General features: G+C 44.4%; 1 protein-coding gene across 5 annotated transcripts in view; it reads left to right on the top strand.

Annotated features, from left to right (window-relative positions):
* The window catches only part of ABHD4 (abhydrolase domain containing 4), a 35,289-nt gene that overhangs the window by 306 nt on the left and 19,023 nt on the right, over positions 1-15,960 (top strand). For 2 of the 5 annotated variants that reach the window (XM_005666276.3, XM_005666277.3), the window contains exons 1-2: positions 11,824-11,953; positions 15,166-15,254. In XM_005666276.3, coding sequence (XP_005666333.1) covers positions 11,892-11,953; positions 15,166-15,254 — 151 coding nt within the window. In that variant the 5' untranslated portion in view covers positions 11,824-11,891. Of the gene's footprint in view, positions 1-11,823; positions 12,065-15,165; positions 15,255-15,960 lie in introns of those variants that run through there. The other 3 variants (XM_021099268.1, XM_021099269.1, XM_021099270.1) reach the window with 3 other exon arrangements.

The raw sequence follows: 15,960 nt of genomic DNA, 5'->3' as shown, positions 1-15,960 counted from the left end.
GGGCACCAGTTTAGACGTGGTTATTGGGGGTGGGAGGTGTGGGGCGGAGTGGGGGAGCTCGACTTTACCCGGTCCTGAACTGGCTTTAGGATCTAGACTTGGGGACGCTTATTAATAAGAGCGATAGAATCAAACCTCAGGTATTCATTCAGCAGACATTTATTGGGCTCCTCCACATTTTTTGAATTGTAGTTAGTCAATTGTAGGTATTCTTCGGTGAATCTGATAGTCTTAAAAGAGCTGGGGGTGGGCGTGGGGTGAGAAAGTCGATTAAATTGCATAGAGTATACGATCAAGTTTAGCAGCGTGCTACTCCCAACCTAGCATCTTGAACCTGTTGTTGAACTATCCCAGAATGTCAGTGCTGAAAGGCCTGAAAGAGCATTGCCTGGTGCCTGGTTCAAACTCTACCCCTTCCGATTTATTTTGCAGAAGAAAATGAAGGTTTAAGGTTTTGTATTTTAACAAGTGGAATTAGTTACTTGTATTTAGTGTTTTAACCTTTTTGAAAAATAAGGTCCACCTTAGTTTCTGGCTTTTGCCGCGTTTTTTGTTTTGTTTTGTTTTTTTCCCATGCCAGAGGCTTGTGGAAATTACCCTGGCCAGGGATCAAACCAGGTCACAGCAGCAACCCAAGCCACTGCAGTGACAATGCCAGATCCTTAACCCACTGTGCCACAAGAGAACTCCTGCTGCCCTTTTATTTTAGGTGAATCTGATCTAACAGACCTAGCTCATCGCACTTTCAGCTGCAAGTAGCATATAACCAGGTACTTTTTCAACTTATTAGTAACTTTAAACTATCCTAGCCACTCAAGCAAAATTCCTAAAACAGCAAGTAAACCTTCCTTAGTTTTCATTTGTTGTTTGTGTTCACACTGGAACCAGGAGTTCCCGTGGTGGCTCAGTGGTTAACGAATCTGACTAGCATCCATGAGGATGTAGGTTCGATCCCTGGCCTTATTCAGTGGGTTAACGATCCGGCGTTGCCATGAGCTGTGGTGTAGGTTGCAGATGTGGCTCGGATCTGGCGTTGCTATGGCTGTGGTGTAGGCCAGCAGCTGTAGCTCCAATTCAACCCCTGGCCTAGGAATCTCCATATATCGTGAGTGTGGCCCTTAAAAAAAAAAAAAAAGTAAACTGGAACCAAATCGTGTGCTGGCTCTTAGTCATGAGCAAAACCTTGCTTAATTCTAGAAAAAAGAGATATAATCCATGTCCTCAGAAAGATTTACAATCCATCTGAAAAGATATATTCCTAGTCACACCCATTGAGATTTGTACTGTTATCTGAACTTAAGTTCAGTCTAAACCCTCTTATGTTGCTGAGGGGGAAAAAAAGAGGAATGGATAACCAGGCTGGTTCCTATTTCTATATCATAAAGCAAGTGTCATTTTCTCTGACAAGTTGAACTTTTCTCCCTGCCTCATCAGTGAATAGGAGGGTAGCTTTCTCACTGGTATTCAACTTCACACTTTAAAGGCTAGGCTGATGCTTTTTAATTATTTAGGAGTGCATTCCTCAGGGGGGTTCTATTCTGTTAGCTAGGCTTCTTCCAGTAGTCTCTCCCTTCTGTTTTGTCTGCCTTTGATCCATGTCAACTAGCATCATTAGCATCTTCACAGGAACTCCCAAAGGGGGAAAGAAAAAGAACTGAAAAACACCAAATTCACTTACTGAATGCATCCTTTTCTGAGACCTGCAAAGTCAAACACCAATATAATGAACTAAAGCTTTCTGGACTGCTTAAAAGAGCAAGAAGAGGTCTTCTGTGTTCAGTTTATGATTCTATAATCATTGACACATTTTTGACTGATCTGTCAATGGAAAAATTGCTAATACTAGTGTTGATTTCAACATTTAAAATCAGAATATTAATATATGTAAATAGTCATGTCCAGAATAGTGGATAAGTGTGCAGGCTCTGGAGTCAGTCCTGGGTTTGAACCTTCTGTCTGCTGTTTATAATTTATCCAATACAGGACAAGTTAGTCTGACAACCTCATTTTCCTTTTCTTTGTCCTGGGTTGTTAACTGTGGTAAAAATGCACAACGTGATAGCTGTGAGTTTCAGTTTTATTTGGGGACTTACTGAGAGCTATAGCCCACGAGATAGCCTCTCAGGTAGCTGTGAGGAACTGCTCAGGGAGGAGGTCAGCATGTATGTGATTTTGGAGAAGGGGCACCTATAATCAAGCATACATCTTGGTAGAAAGTTACTGTCAGTCACGAGGCACAGCTATCTTAGTGCTTATTTTAATAATTTTAGTGCTTTCCTAAGTATGGGAAGATGCAAGAAATTGGGTTCATAAAATTTTCTCCTGAAAATATGTATCTGCAGGCCTATTCTGCCTGTTTTCCCAGTGCACAGAGTGCCTCACTCCTGATCTATAGCCTGAACTCCTTTCAGGGTGTGTCAAAGGTCAGAAGCGGCAGTGGCTAATGACTAGACCTTTTAGAGCTGATGGCTTGAGTGACATTCTTCATTGACAGGTTGTGGAGAGTTAAATGAGATGATGTTAACATTTAGCACTTAAGGAGTTCCCATCCTGGCTCAGTGGTAACAAACCCAACTAGTATCCATGAGAACTCAGGATACCTGGCCTTGCTCAGTGGGTTAAGGATCTGTCGTTGCCATGAGCTATGGTGTAGGTTGCAGACATGGCTAGGATCCCTCATTGCTGTAACTGTTGTGTAGGCCAGTGGCCGTAGCTCTGATTCAACCTGTAGCCTGGGAGCCTCCATATGCATGAGTGCGACCCTAAAAAGGCAAAAAAAAAAAAAAAAAAAAAAAATCATGCTTAACATAGTTCTCAATAAACAGTAAATAAATATTCAGTAAATATTTGCTCCTATTAACTATGTTAATCCTGGCAATTAACTATGTCTGCTTCCCCCATTTCTCTGAATAATTAATTAGAAGTTGGGCAAACCACAGAGCCTCAATATTTAGGGCATGTGCTGGAGGGACTGCAATTCAGATGGCTCTCAGAGAGTAAATCCAGTTTATCAGCTGAAGCTGAAGTCAGAGTAAGCCTTATTAATAAAACGCTGTTGGAAGAGAAAAACTGTCCTTCTCTACTCCTAAGTTCATTGGCCCTTAAATTAGACTAACATAGGCCCTGTTAATTAGGTTAACAAGAGAAAAACAAACGGAAGTTTCTTAACATGTGCATTCCCAGAGGCACAGGGGCGCACTTAGTTATGAGTAACTCAAAAGGCTAGTTAGAACTTGGGCTTGTATGATGTTAAAAAGTGAAATTCGAGTAAAATGTAAAGACCTTATTGGCTTTATTCAACAATTCATGAGTTGGGCAACATCCAACCAACAGATAGAAATGTGCTCTGAGGAGCTATACAAAATAAACTTTTATAGGCAGAAGGGAAAAGGAACAAGGAAATTACACTAGACAAAAAAGCAGATTGGTTAAGGCAAGGTCATTTTCCCTTGGGATGGCAGGGGCCTAGCAGGCAGATTACCTAACAAATACTGATCCGGCAATCCCTGACTGACTGGTTTAAGATTGCATTTCTAGGAAAGTCAAAACTGTAATTAAGTTAACATAAGCGACTCCATTTTGGGTCTGTTGTCTTGTTTTTAACAATACATCTTATCTGGGGAGTTCCCATCGTGGCGCAGTGGTTAACGAATCCGACTAGGAACCATGAGGTTGCGGGTTCGGTCCCTGCCCTTGCTCAGTGGGTTAACGATCCGGCGTTGCCGTGAGCTGTGGTGTAGGTTGCAGACGCGGCTCGGATCCCGCGTTGCTGTGGCTCTGGCGTAGGCCGGTGGCTACAGCTCCGATTCAACCCCTAGCCTGGGAACCTCCATATGCCGCGGGAGCGGCCCAAGAAATAGCAACAACAACAACAACAACAAAAAAAAAAAAAAAAAAAAAAAAAAAAAAAAAAACAATACATCTTATCAAAGCAATACATTTTAATAGTAATAATACAGAGGAGAACTTTGAGTTTCCAAGGCAGTATGTTGTGAGAAGATAAACATATGAAAAATTAATGAAAAAATAAGGGCCAGTTAGTAAAGTCTGTTGGTAGATTCCTCTGGTGTCCCCTCTGGGCTGATGTGGATCTGGAGTTCTTCTCTCCTCCCTGGGTAAAGAGGACCTTTCTGTCCTGCTGAGGCAAAGAGGGGGAGGACAGAGAGCTTTTCTTGTATCTTCTTCTCAGTTGCCTTCAGCTCAAGAGAATCCTTATGCTAAAGTGGCATATTTCAGGGTGGCGTATTCTGCTACCCTTCAGCCCTCAACATTATAAAACAATGGGAAAGTGGAAGGGCAAGAAAGTGCCTTTATAAGCAAAACCCATGATTTTACAGTATTATCTCCTTACAGTTAGAAATGATATTCTTTTTTTTTTTTTTTTGTCTTTTTTGTCTTTTTTTGTTGTTGTTGTTGTTGTTGTTGTTGCTATTTCTTGGGCCGCTCCCACGGCATATGGAGGTTTCCAGGCTAGGGGTCTAATCGGAGCTGTAGCCACCGGCCTACGCCAGAGCCACAGCAACGCGGGATCCGAGCGCGTCTGCAACCTACACCACAGCTCACGGCAACGCCGGATCGTTAACCCACTGAGCAAGGGCAGGGACCGAACCCGCAACCTCATGGTTCCTAGTCGGATTCGTTAACCACTGCGCCACGACGGGAACTCCAGAAATGATATTCTTTATCAAAAGAAACACAAAACCTCCAAAGAGAACGACTGTTCTAAAGAAATTTGTGTTGTGGCTCAACAGGTTAAGGACCTGAGGTAGTCTCTGTGAAGATGCTGGTTTGATCCCTGGCCTTGCTCAGTGGGTTAAAGATCCAGCATTGCCATAAGCATCACTGTGGCTGTGGCACAGGCCAGCAGCTGAAGCTCTGATTCAACCTCTAGCCCAGGAACTTCTGTATGCCACAGGTGCAGCTGTAAAAAAAGAAGGAAAAGAAAAGGAAAAGAAAAAAAATTCCTGCATAGGAAAGAAGAGTTTCTTTTCCCTTATATTTTTCACCTCTTCCTTCAGATCTGTCTTCTCTTTTAGTGCATAAGACAGCTCCACCTTTAAAACTTTGGCCCTGGCATGGCCATAATCCCCTTTCCTTGTATGATAGTGTGATATAATAAGAAATATATATATTTGTTCTTGGAGTTCCTGTCATGGCTCAGTGGTTAATGAATCAGACTAGGAACCATTAGGTTGAGGGTTCAATCCCTGGCCTTGCTCAGTGGGTTAAGGATCTGATGTTGCCGTGACTGTGGTGTGGGTCGCAGATGCAGCTCAGATCCCGTGTTGCTGTGACTCTGGTGTAGTCCGGGGGCTACAGCTCTGATTAGACCCCTAGCCTTGGAACCTCCATGTGCCGCAGGTGTGGCCCTAGAAAAGACAAAAAAAAAAAAAAAAAAAGAAAGAAAGAAATATATATTTGTTCTTCATCTCCTGTTCTTGGCACAGAGCTCCTTAAACCCTGGTTATTTCCTAAGTGGTAAGAGCAATAGGATCATCTTTTGTTATAATGTTTGTTTTTGTTCCCATTTCCTGAAATATCTCCAGAGCAATAAATAAAATATCTCCAGGCATCTTTTGTTATTGGTAACAAGCCCCTTTCAGCCACGCTGGAGTTAATGAAGTGACTTTTGGAAAGCTCCTAAGGATAGGAACTGTATGCCAAGTGAACTAATCATTTGATTTCAAGGTGGGGAGATTTCCAGATCTAGGGAGGGGAGAGGGGCTGGAGATTGAATTTAGTCACCAGTGGCCAATTATATGATCAGTTATGCCTGTATAATAAGGCCACAATGTTTAAAAAAAAAAAAAAAAAAAAAAACTAACCGAAGGGGCTCACAGAACTTAGGAGTTGTTAATCACATCCAGATGCTGGGAAAATGATGCACCTGAAGAGGGCATGGAAGCTCTCTGTCCCTTCCCCTGTATCTCACCCATGCATCTCTTCTCTAGGACTGTTCTAAATTTTATCCTTTTATAATAAACCAGTAATCTAGTGTTAAAGAACAACAGTTCAACAGAGTAAATTTTAAAGATCTAATTGGCTTTATTAAACAATTTGTGAATCAGGCAGCATCCCAATTATCAAGCAGAGAGGAGCCCCAAAGGGCTACAGAAAGGGAAATGTTTTTAAAGGCAAGACAAGAAAATCATAAAAAAGATTTCAGCTTTAAGTAACCTACCTATGGGAGATAAAAAGGGTCTTTGTGACAGAACACTATAAACCAACTATAATGCAAAAATAAAAACCACTAAAAAAAAAAAGAAAAGAAAAGAAAGGGTCTTCGTAACACATTACCACATCTTCCTTTGGGGGACAGAAAGCACCTTGTGGTTGCCGGCCAGAAAATTCCACACTGACCAATTAGGAATTGAGTCTTAGTCTTAGCATAAGTGACTTCATTTGGGGCCTATTATTTCTTTTTTAACACTAGTAAGTAAACTGTTTTCCTGGCTTCTATGAACAATTCCAGCAAATTTTAAACCTGAGGAGGGGATCTCGTAAACCTCCACTTTGTAGCTGGTCATCAGAAGCACAAGTGACAACCTGAACTTGAGATTGGCATGTAAGGTAGGGGGAGGGGAAGGTCTTATGGGACTGAGCCTTAACCTGTGGGATCTGCACTAACTCAGGGCAGTTCATGTCAGAATTGAGTTAAATTATAGGACACCCGTTGGTGTACACCAAGAACTGGGAAAATGGAGCTCCAGCCATGGCACAGTGGATTAATGATCCTGCTTGTCTCTGTGGTGTTGCCAGTGCCCCAGCCCTGCACAGTGGGTTAACGATCTGTCATTGCCACAGCTGTGGCATAGGTCAAAGCTTTAGCTTAGATTCAGTCCCTGGCCTGGGAACTTCCATATGCCACAGGTGCAGCCAAAAAAGGAAGAAAAAAGAAAAGAATTGGGAAAATGCCTGGTATGGAAAAATCCACATTTGGTGTCAGCAGTGTTGTTGATGTGAATACAGAAAAATAAATGTTTGTTTTTTCTTTTACTTTGCTTGCTGATATACAGATTAAATATGTTACTGTTTTCAAAAAAGAAAATGTTAAGAGGAATGTAATTGCAAACAGCACAAAGTCAAATTTCTAAAGCGTCAAGTTTTTGATCTAAGCCCTAGTACAGCAGCAAATAGCTTCCACAAGCCCATATTACTTTAGCCTAACCTAACTGTCTTTGCAGCCCCTGATGGAATAGAACAACTCTGCAGGCTGCTTTGTCTGATTTCCCTCCCTCCTAGACTTTGGGAATCCCATAAAAAGAATCCCTCAGTCTTGCTCCCTCCCTGGCACCCAAGAGAGAGTTTACCATATTGTTCTTTCCAAAGTCACTCTGTGTAACCTGGGGCGGAAATCTTCACCGCTTGAGCAACATTGTCCAATAGAATTTTTAATTCAAGTCTAAGTAGCCACATGTGGCTAGTGGCTATCATCTTGGAGAGAGCAACTTTAGAGCAATTGCACTCAGTTCCTTTGTTTAATCAAAGGACTTTATTCAAAGATCATTCGAAAGACGACAACCCACTAGATAGAATGATCTATCCCTGTCAGGCCTGAGCTATCAGGTTATCAGTTCCACCTACTTGTGGCATATTTCATGTGATTTATAGGCACAGAAGTTTGTTAAAATTAGCTTCCATCCACAAAGACCATATTAAGGAGTTTCCGTCGTGGTGCAGCGGAAACGAATCTGACTAGGAACGATGAGGTTGCAGGTTCAATCCCTGGCCTCACTCAGTGGGTTAAGGATCTGGCGTTGCCATGACCTATGGCATAATTTGCAGACACGGCTCAGATCTGGCGTTGCTGTGGCTGTGGTGTAGGCCAGCAGCTGTAGCTCCAATTAGACCCCTAGCCTGGGAACCTCCATATGCCAAGGGTCTGTCCCTAAAAAGACAAAAAAAAAAAAAAAAAAAGACCATATTAATACTTTAATCAAACATACAATCAAGATGTTGGAGGTAGAAGAAAGATGTATTCTTTCATAGTTGCACATAGTGTACCTTATCTTGAAGATAAGGAGAAACAAGTACCTAACATTTCTCCCCAGAGATCTGCCTCGAGCAGACTCTGAGACTCTTCTCCACGCTGTAATTCTAACAGATTCAGCCTAATTCTGAGATAGCCCAGCTCTGGGGATGAAACCAAGCAGGACCCTGCAAGAAACCTCCCTGGTACAAAAGCCCCTGTGTGTCTGCACTTTCTTGTTGGTAGAAAAAGGCTTTGGTCTTCAAGGCCTTCCCTGACTTCCATAGAGCAGACTCAATCAGTTACTAATTAGGGAGATGAGGGAACACAGAAACAAAGGAGAAGCCAGCAAGAAACAATACTTCAGTGATAAAACAGCCCTGGTTCCCCCTCAATGGATATACATGATGATCTGATGCATATCTTTGAGTGGCTCTACAGAAATTAACACCTGCCACTCAGGTGGAAGATGGTGGCTACCTGCTGAGCAGAAGCACAAAGACCCTAGAAGGTTGATGATTAAGATCCCTGAAACATCACCCTGTTACCTCACCACCAACCAATCAGAAGAAAGGCATGCCCCTGGCCACTGTCACCTCAAATGTAGCCTTTAAAAGCCCTTCCCTGAGAGTTCCTATTGTGGCTCCACAGAAACAAATCCAACCAGGATCCATGAGGATGCGTGTTTGATCCCTGGCCTCACTCAGAGGGTTAAGGATCCGGCATTGCCATGAGCTGTGGTGTAGGTCGAAATCACCACTTGGATCCTGTGTTGCTGTGGCTGTGGTGTAGGCCGGCAGCTGTAGCCCCAATTCAACCAACCCCTAGCCTGGGAGCTTCCATATGCCGTGAGTGCGGCCCTAAAAAGCAAATAAAAGTAAAAAATAAAAGCCCTTCCTGAATGCCATCAGGGAGTTTGGGTCTTTCAAGCACAAGCCACCTGTATTCCTGTCTGCGCCCTGCAATAACCACTATAACTTCCTTCGCCACAGCCTAGTGTCAGTAAATTAGTTTTGCTGTGCAGCAGGCAAGTCTACATCAGCAGCAGGGACACCTTAGGGATCTATTAACTTTGGTTATAAAAGGCATTTTTCATATGTTCGGCTTTCCTTCTTCTAACCACCCTGTCCTATAGAGCTGGTTTAGGAAAAAAAAAAAAAAAATACAGTGCTTCTCTGCACTGCCTCAGGAGATGAGGTCTAGCAAGATCTAATACCCATTCCAGCAGGTCATCCTTGTCTCAAAAAGTTCTGCATCCTACAGGTTTTCAGAAAAGTGGGAGACTTTGTTGCTTTATCTTACAGTAACATAGCCTGGGATTTCCTGTATGGTACAGCTTCCAAAACCCCTGACACTGTAGGTCAGGGGAAAATGCACAACCTGAAAGTCGAGAGTTAAGTTTTATTTGGGGACTCACTGAGGACTATAGCCTCTTAGAAAGGTCTGACGAACTGCTCCTTAGAGTAAGGGAGGAGCCAGGATATATAGGAGTTTTTGCCTAAAAAAAAAAAATCAAGAAAACACGTAGTCAAACATCAAAAGATTACTGCTGAAGTTTCCTAGTGGCTCAGCAGGTTAAGCATCCAGTGTTATCACTGCTTGTGGCTCTGGTTAGAGCTGTGTCTCAGATTTTATTCCTGGCCTGGCAACGTCCACATGCTGCAGGCACAATCAAAAAAAAATTTTTTTTAATCACTACTAATTACAAAAAACAGACATCTCTAATGACCTCAGTGTTTTTCTATGTATGTGAAGATGCAAAAGTCTGGGGCTCATTGAAATTATTCCTTAGATATGCATCTTAACTTTCTAGGGCCAGTATCCAGAGCACAGAATGTTTCCTGTTTTTCTCCATCCTAAATTCCCCTCAGGGCACACACCATGGTGGGGTAGGGGAGTGGGGGAACCAGTGGCTGCAGTGGCGGCTTGATGGCAGTTCCTATTCTTTGTTCACTGGAATGGCAGGCAACATTCCCTTTCCATAACACTTAGCACATTGTTTTATGAGTAACTGTTCACACATATACTTCCTCACTAGACATTTCATTCATTTCTTTATCCAGTAAGTCTGATTGTGTACGCTGCCACACTCTGTCCTGGAGGCTGGCAGCAAAAGTTGAGAACAAAACAAACAAGGTCCTCTGGGAAATTTCAGCTCTAGTGGCAGAAAACGTAATAAATGAGTCCATAGATATGCACAATGATTTAAGATGGTGATACATATTAAGAAGAAAATAAATGTGATAGAGTGGCTGGGTGGGTGGGGGTCCCTTTTAGACCCTGTGGTCAGGAAAGGCCTCACAAGAGAGGAGGATGAGCTGAGCTCTGAACACAAAGTTGCCAGCTCTGCAAAGGGACAAACAGACTAGGGTGGCAGCAGATAGAAAGCCTGTGTTACCACTAGATCAGCCTGTTTCTTTCCTTTTGATAATGGCATTCTTAGTGCCTTACATAATGCTTGGCTTTGAATAGGTATACAATAGTAACTTTTTTTTTTCCAACTGCCCCTTAGACGTATGGAAGTTCCTGGACTAGGGATCAAATCTAAGCTGAAGCCTCAACCAACACCACAGCTGTAGCAACACCGGATCCTAAACCCTCTGTGCCAGGCTGGCAATCAAACTGATACCTCTAGAGAGACAAGCTGGACCATTAACCCACTGTGCCACAGTGGGAACTCCAGTAATAATTTTTAGCATAAACAAAAGTACTAAATGTATAACTGAATTATCTTTGTCAATCCTTACTATAAGACACAAGACAGAGGAATAAAATTAAGAGACACTAATAACTTACCCACGAGCATGCAGTGGATAAGTGGCAAAGATAAATTGAACTTCACCCAGATTTCTGAACCCAGAAATTATGCTTTTAATTTCCAAGGAGTCTCATTGAACTCTACCATCTGAAGTGCTTCCTAAAAATGCAGCTTTTAGCATCAAGCCAAACCAAATTATTTAAAATCTCAGAGGCCGAGATTTGGAAAGCTGAATTTTTAAGAAGCTCTCTAGATGATTGCTATGCATCCTGAAGTTTAGGACCACTCTGCTTTTTTTTTGACTGGGTCCACGGCATGCAGAAGTTTCCGGGCCGGAGATTGAACCTGTGTCACAGCAGCAACCTGAGCCACAGTAGGACACTGCCAGATCCTTAACCCACTGGGCCACCAGGAAACCCCTAGGACCATTCATTGTTGTAAGAATGAATAAGAGACAGGTCGTCTGTTATTTGTACTACTTTACCCCTCACCTTGCAAATTTCTAGACCCATAAACTCTTTAAATGCCGATTCTCTTAAACCTCAAGCCCTTATAATCAAATCAGTTTCACACTGTAAGGAAAGAAGAAATCTCAGAATCTCCTGAGTCCAGCAGGAAGGCTAAAACAAAACAGAGAGTTCCTGTTGTGGCTCAGAGGAAATGAATCCAACTAGTAATCATGAGGATGCAGGTTTGATTCCCTGCCACGGTGAGTGGGTCAGGGATCCAGACTTGCTGTAACAGGCGGGCAGTTGCAGCTCCAATTCAACCTCTAGGCTGGGAACTTCATATGCCACAGGTGAGGCCCCTAAAAAGGAAAAAAGAAAAAAATAATAAGGGGAATACTAGAGGGGCTGGGACGACTAAAATAGGGAAGCCCAAAAAGTATGCGGAAGATTACAGGGATAGTTCTGTCACTTTAATTATCAGAGGATGGCTTTCCTGTGAAGGACTCGGTAGTTTCGGTACTACTCTCACTGCCCCCAAATATGCGACCAGGATAACTGTCTTATTTTGTGAGGGTCTCAGAGACACCTCACGTGTCTAGTGCCCGGCTGTCCAGCCAGTCCTGGGGCCCCGCCTCCCTGCTCAGGGCGCTGGCCACGCCCCACTTTGTTATCCGACCCTTTTCTGGGTCAGCTGGTGCTGGCGTCAGGTGGAGGGATGGGCTGGTTCGGCTCGACCCGGCAGGGCTTGTTTACTATGGCTGATGATCTGGAGCAGCAGTGAGTTAATCCTGTCTCTTTCTTTATTTCTCTCTCTCTCTGGGCCATGATCCTGGGACTGTTTGTGGCTGAGGAACAGTTTTAGACACCTTCCCGCCTTTCCGTTTTCAGGTCGGCTTCAGGGGAGGGCCGGGCGTTGCGTTTGCTTGCTTTGCTTTTGCCCAGAAGAGGCGGTGGCAGAGCCAGGGGAGCAATGGAAAATAAGCTTGCCTGCAGCCCAGCGGTTTTGACTTTCCACTTTGGTCTTCGCGATTATTCCTCGCTCCCCACTAGTCGCTGCACCCTGAGATTAGATTTAGTGGTGATGTCTCCACTCCTCCGAAACAAGCGTGTTGGACGCGGGTGCGGGGGGTAGCAGCCAGGTCTGCTCGTCTGGATTTGCTCCCGGTCGGGAGTTGGGAGTGTGGGAAGAGCCTCGCTTAGCCCGGCACGGAGAAGGCGTGGGAAGCAGAGAGAGAGCGCTCCACCGCGCTGTGACTGGTCTGGGTAGTGGGCTTTCAAGTCAAGTTTCAGCTCTCGCCCAACGAGACACTTAGCCACTGATAATCCTTAGTAGATAGTTTTAAATCCTCATAACAATATCCTTCCTGCTGCGGTTTCAGAATTAGAGCTTTTGGAATGTGTGACCACTGTCTCAAGGACATCAAGTTTGGGATGCCACCTGTAGGTGGTGTGACTAGTAATTCACAGTCTGATGGGAGCAAGGAAAAGTTGTTTGGAGAATGACTCAGCTTCCAGCCAAGCCGTGGTTGAAACTGGGCCTTTCCTGGATCCTACTGTTCCCCCTTTTCAGAGCTGCTTGCAAAACTAACTTTATGACAATAATAGCTTCCTGGGCTTGAAGGAACTGCCCAGAAGAGTGGTCCTTTCTAAAATGATGCTTCCAAGAGGAAATTTGCAGCAGCTGCGGTGACTTAGGGAAATGCAGGTAGTTCAGCTCCATTTTACAAATGAAGAATCCAGCCCAAAGAAGTTAGGAGGCCTCAAGTTCATAGAGGTCCAGAACAGGCTTCTCACTCAGCGTAGAAGCTCTTCTGCCTCACCCATATTCAGGGTAAAAGCACTCTAGAGGGAAGAGACCACCCCAGCCAGACCAAGTTCATGGCTAAGTGACTGCTCTGATCCTTGCCTCAATTCCCCACCGCAGCCCTCATCTCCCCAGTGATATTGAGCAGATGGTGTGCTAGGCACTATTTCTAGTGCTTTACCTGTAGCATTTTTGAAGAAGAGAGGTAGACCTCTCCCTGAAGTGTATTCCTTGGGACAGCATCTCCTGAGTACTGCTTTGAGCAGTTACAAGGCAATGTGGGGTCCAGATGACATGCTCTGACCTGCCACAGTCTCTGTGGGATGGAGAGTTTGTCTCTTAAGACTGGCAACATTCTGTGGTCTCGGTGCCTATGCTTCAAGCCTACAAGGAATTCCAGTGGGTTATTCAAAGAGTTCTGTGTCTCTGCAGGATCTGAATGATTGAGACTGACAGCGCTCATCTGGGTACAACCATTGACGGACCAGTTTCAGCTGCAACCTCAATATTTCAAACCTCAGTCATTGATATTTGCTACTTACAAAAACACTGGAAATATAGACGGCTTCTGATTTAGCTGGAGGAAAAGAACATTTGTTGGGAGTTTATCTTGTGCTAGGCGTTATTCTGTGCATTAATTCATTTGAGCTTTATAAAACCCTATGAGATAGATACTATTATTACCTCCTTTTTAAAGATGAGGAAACTGGAGTTCCTGTTGTAGCTCGGCAGTAATAAACCCAACTAGTAACCATGAGGATGTGGGTTCGATCCCTGGCCTTGCTCAGTAGGGATTTGGCATTGCTGTGAGCTGTGGTGTAGGTCGAAGATGTGGCTTGGATCCCACATTGCTGTGATGTGGGCCAGCAGCTATAGCTCCAGTTCCACCCATAGCCAGGGAACTTCCATATGCTGAGGGTTCAGCCCTAAAAAAGCAAAAAAAAAAAAAAAAAAAGAGGAAAAAGAAAAATAAAAGTTCATTCACTGAGCGTCTGTTTCGTCCTGGGCAGCTTATGAGGTCCCCTTACCTTTCTAGATGCTCAAAGGTTATTTAACAGGCCAAAGCCATTCTGCTTATAAATGATATTAGTGTGACGAAAGATCCACTTTTTTTTTTTTTTGGTCTTTTTAGGGCTGCACTTGCAGCATATGGAGGTTCCCAGGCTAGGGGTCGAATCAGAGCCACAGCTGCCAGCCTACACCACAACCACAGCAACGTGGGTTCCAAGCCTCATCTGCAACCTACACCACAGCTCACTCGGCAATGCCAGATCCTTAACCCACTGAGAGAGGCCAGGTATCGAAACTGCGTCCTCATGGTTACTAGTCAGATTCGTTTCCTTGGAGCCACGAAGGGAACTCTCCAGATCCACTTTTTTAAAAAAAAAATTATTCTAAAACTGACACTCCCAACCTTTACCCTACAATGACTTAAAGTCCCTTGGGAGTAAAGTAGAAAGCAACATAGGTTATCTTATCTGTTTTACTGCATGCCATTGGAGGTGAGGACATGGGTCAGCTTTCTACTTATAATCTGGAAACAAGGCCAAAGGCAACCTGTATCCTGTTAGGGAATCACAGCTGAACTTGAACCCAGGTTTCCCTCCTCCTGCTCCCTGTCAAGTCCCATCACATTGTTCAATGCTGTACTGATTGATTGCTTGAGACCCCAACTGGGCACTGACACAGTGCTCTGTACACCAGGGGCTTGAAAGAGGGCATACACAAGCCCTGGTGCCCTGCCAGAAGGACAGGTGGCTTGGGAATTTGTCCTGCTCTAGAGGAACATACAGTCCTAGGGGTGGCAAAGGATAACAGAAACATTAGTTAAAAGTTGGCTCCCCTGCCCACCTCCTTGAACATTATAATAACTAGTAACAAAGGGGAGTTATAAAGTTCAAATGAGATTAAAAAAATGTGAAAGGGCTTTGTAAACTGTAAAATGTGGTGCACGGTGTTCTGAGTAGCTATAGAAACAAAGCGCATGTTATTGTTAATAATCATTTACCAGAGAAGAGTAACAGCCTATCAGGCAGCCAGGGGATTGCTGACTGCCTTAGTGGCAGGTCTTCTGAGCCTGGGGAACACCCTGCATCCTGATAACTCTTTTGTAACAGCCAGCAAGGCTGAGAGCATCAGTGTTTCCATTGCGGACAGTGAGTGTCTCTGTGTCTCCTTGTCCCAGGCCTCAAGGCTGGCTGAGCAGCTGGCTGCCCACTTGGCGCCCCACTTCTATGTCTCAGCTGAAGAATGTGGAAGCCAGGATCCTCCAGTGTAAGTAGAAGCGACAGCTTCTCCCACCTCCCTCTGGAGGCCCAGGATACAGGATCTTCCCAAAACCTGGCACACTCATTCTTGATGAATCGTGCCCGGGGTGGGAGGAAAGGATGTCAATGATTGCAGGGAAGAGATTTGCCCAGAGGGCACATATTCCATGGTCTTGACTCTTTGACATCCCCCATGCTCGTTTCTGCCACATCCCACAACTTCACCGCAAACCCTGTACCAACTATTATCACACAACACATACACACATGCACGTCCTCTCTTTTGCATCTTCCTTCTCCTATTCTTCTCCTTTTCTGTTTCTCCCTCTCTCATCAAGAAGGCAAGCACTTCTTAGACTTACCACCTTCCTACGAGGAACCAACAGTCTTCTATTCTCTTAATATTCCTTGTGTTCGACCCCATTAGCCCCCTCACTTAGTCAGTTAACAGAGGAGTTGGGGATTCTGATAGACCAGCTCTGGGGCCGGGCATCCCAGGAGTATCAGCAGCCACTGACTCACACAAGTCCCTTGAGCCCCATCTCCCAGTACTTCTCAGACGGTCTTCCCTGTCCCACACTCATGTGACTGCCTTGACCCCAGCAGAGCAAGCCCTGCCCACCTCAGTCTGTCCCTAAGAGGCATGAGCCTGTGGTTCAGTCCATTACCCCTTCCACCTGTCTCAATCCCCCCACCTCACCCCCATGAGGACA

The sequence above is a fragment of the Sus scrofa genome, chromosome 7 (genome assembly GCF_000003025.6).
Source record: "Sus scrofa isolate TJ Tabasco breed Duroc chromosome 7, Sscrofa11.1, whole genome shotgun sequence".
Lineage (NCBI taxonomy): Eukaryota > Metazoa > Chordata > Mammalia > Artiodactyla > Suidae > Sus > Sus scrofa.
The sequence above is the reverse complement of the archived record's forward strand: the minus strand, read 5'-3'. Positions and strand labels throughout refer to the sequence as shown.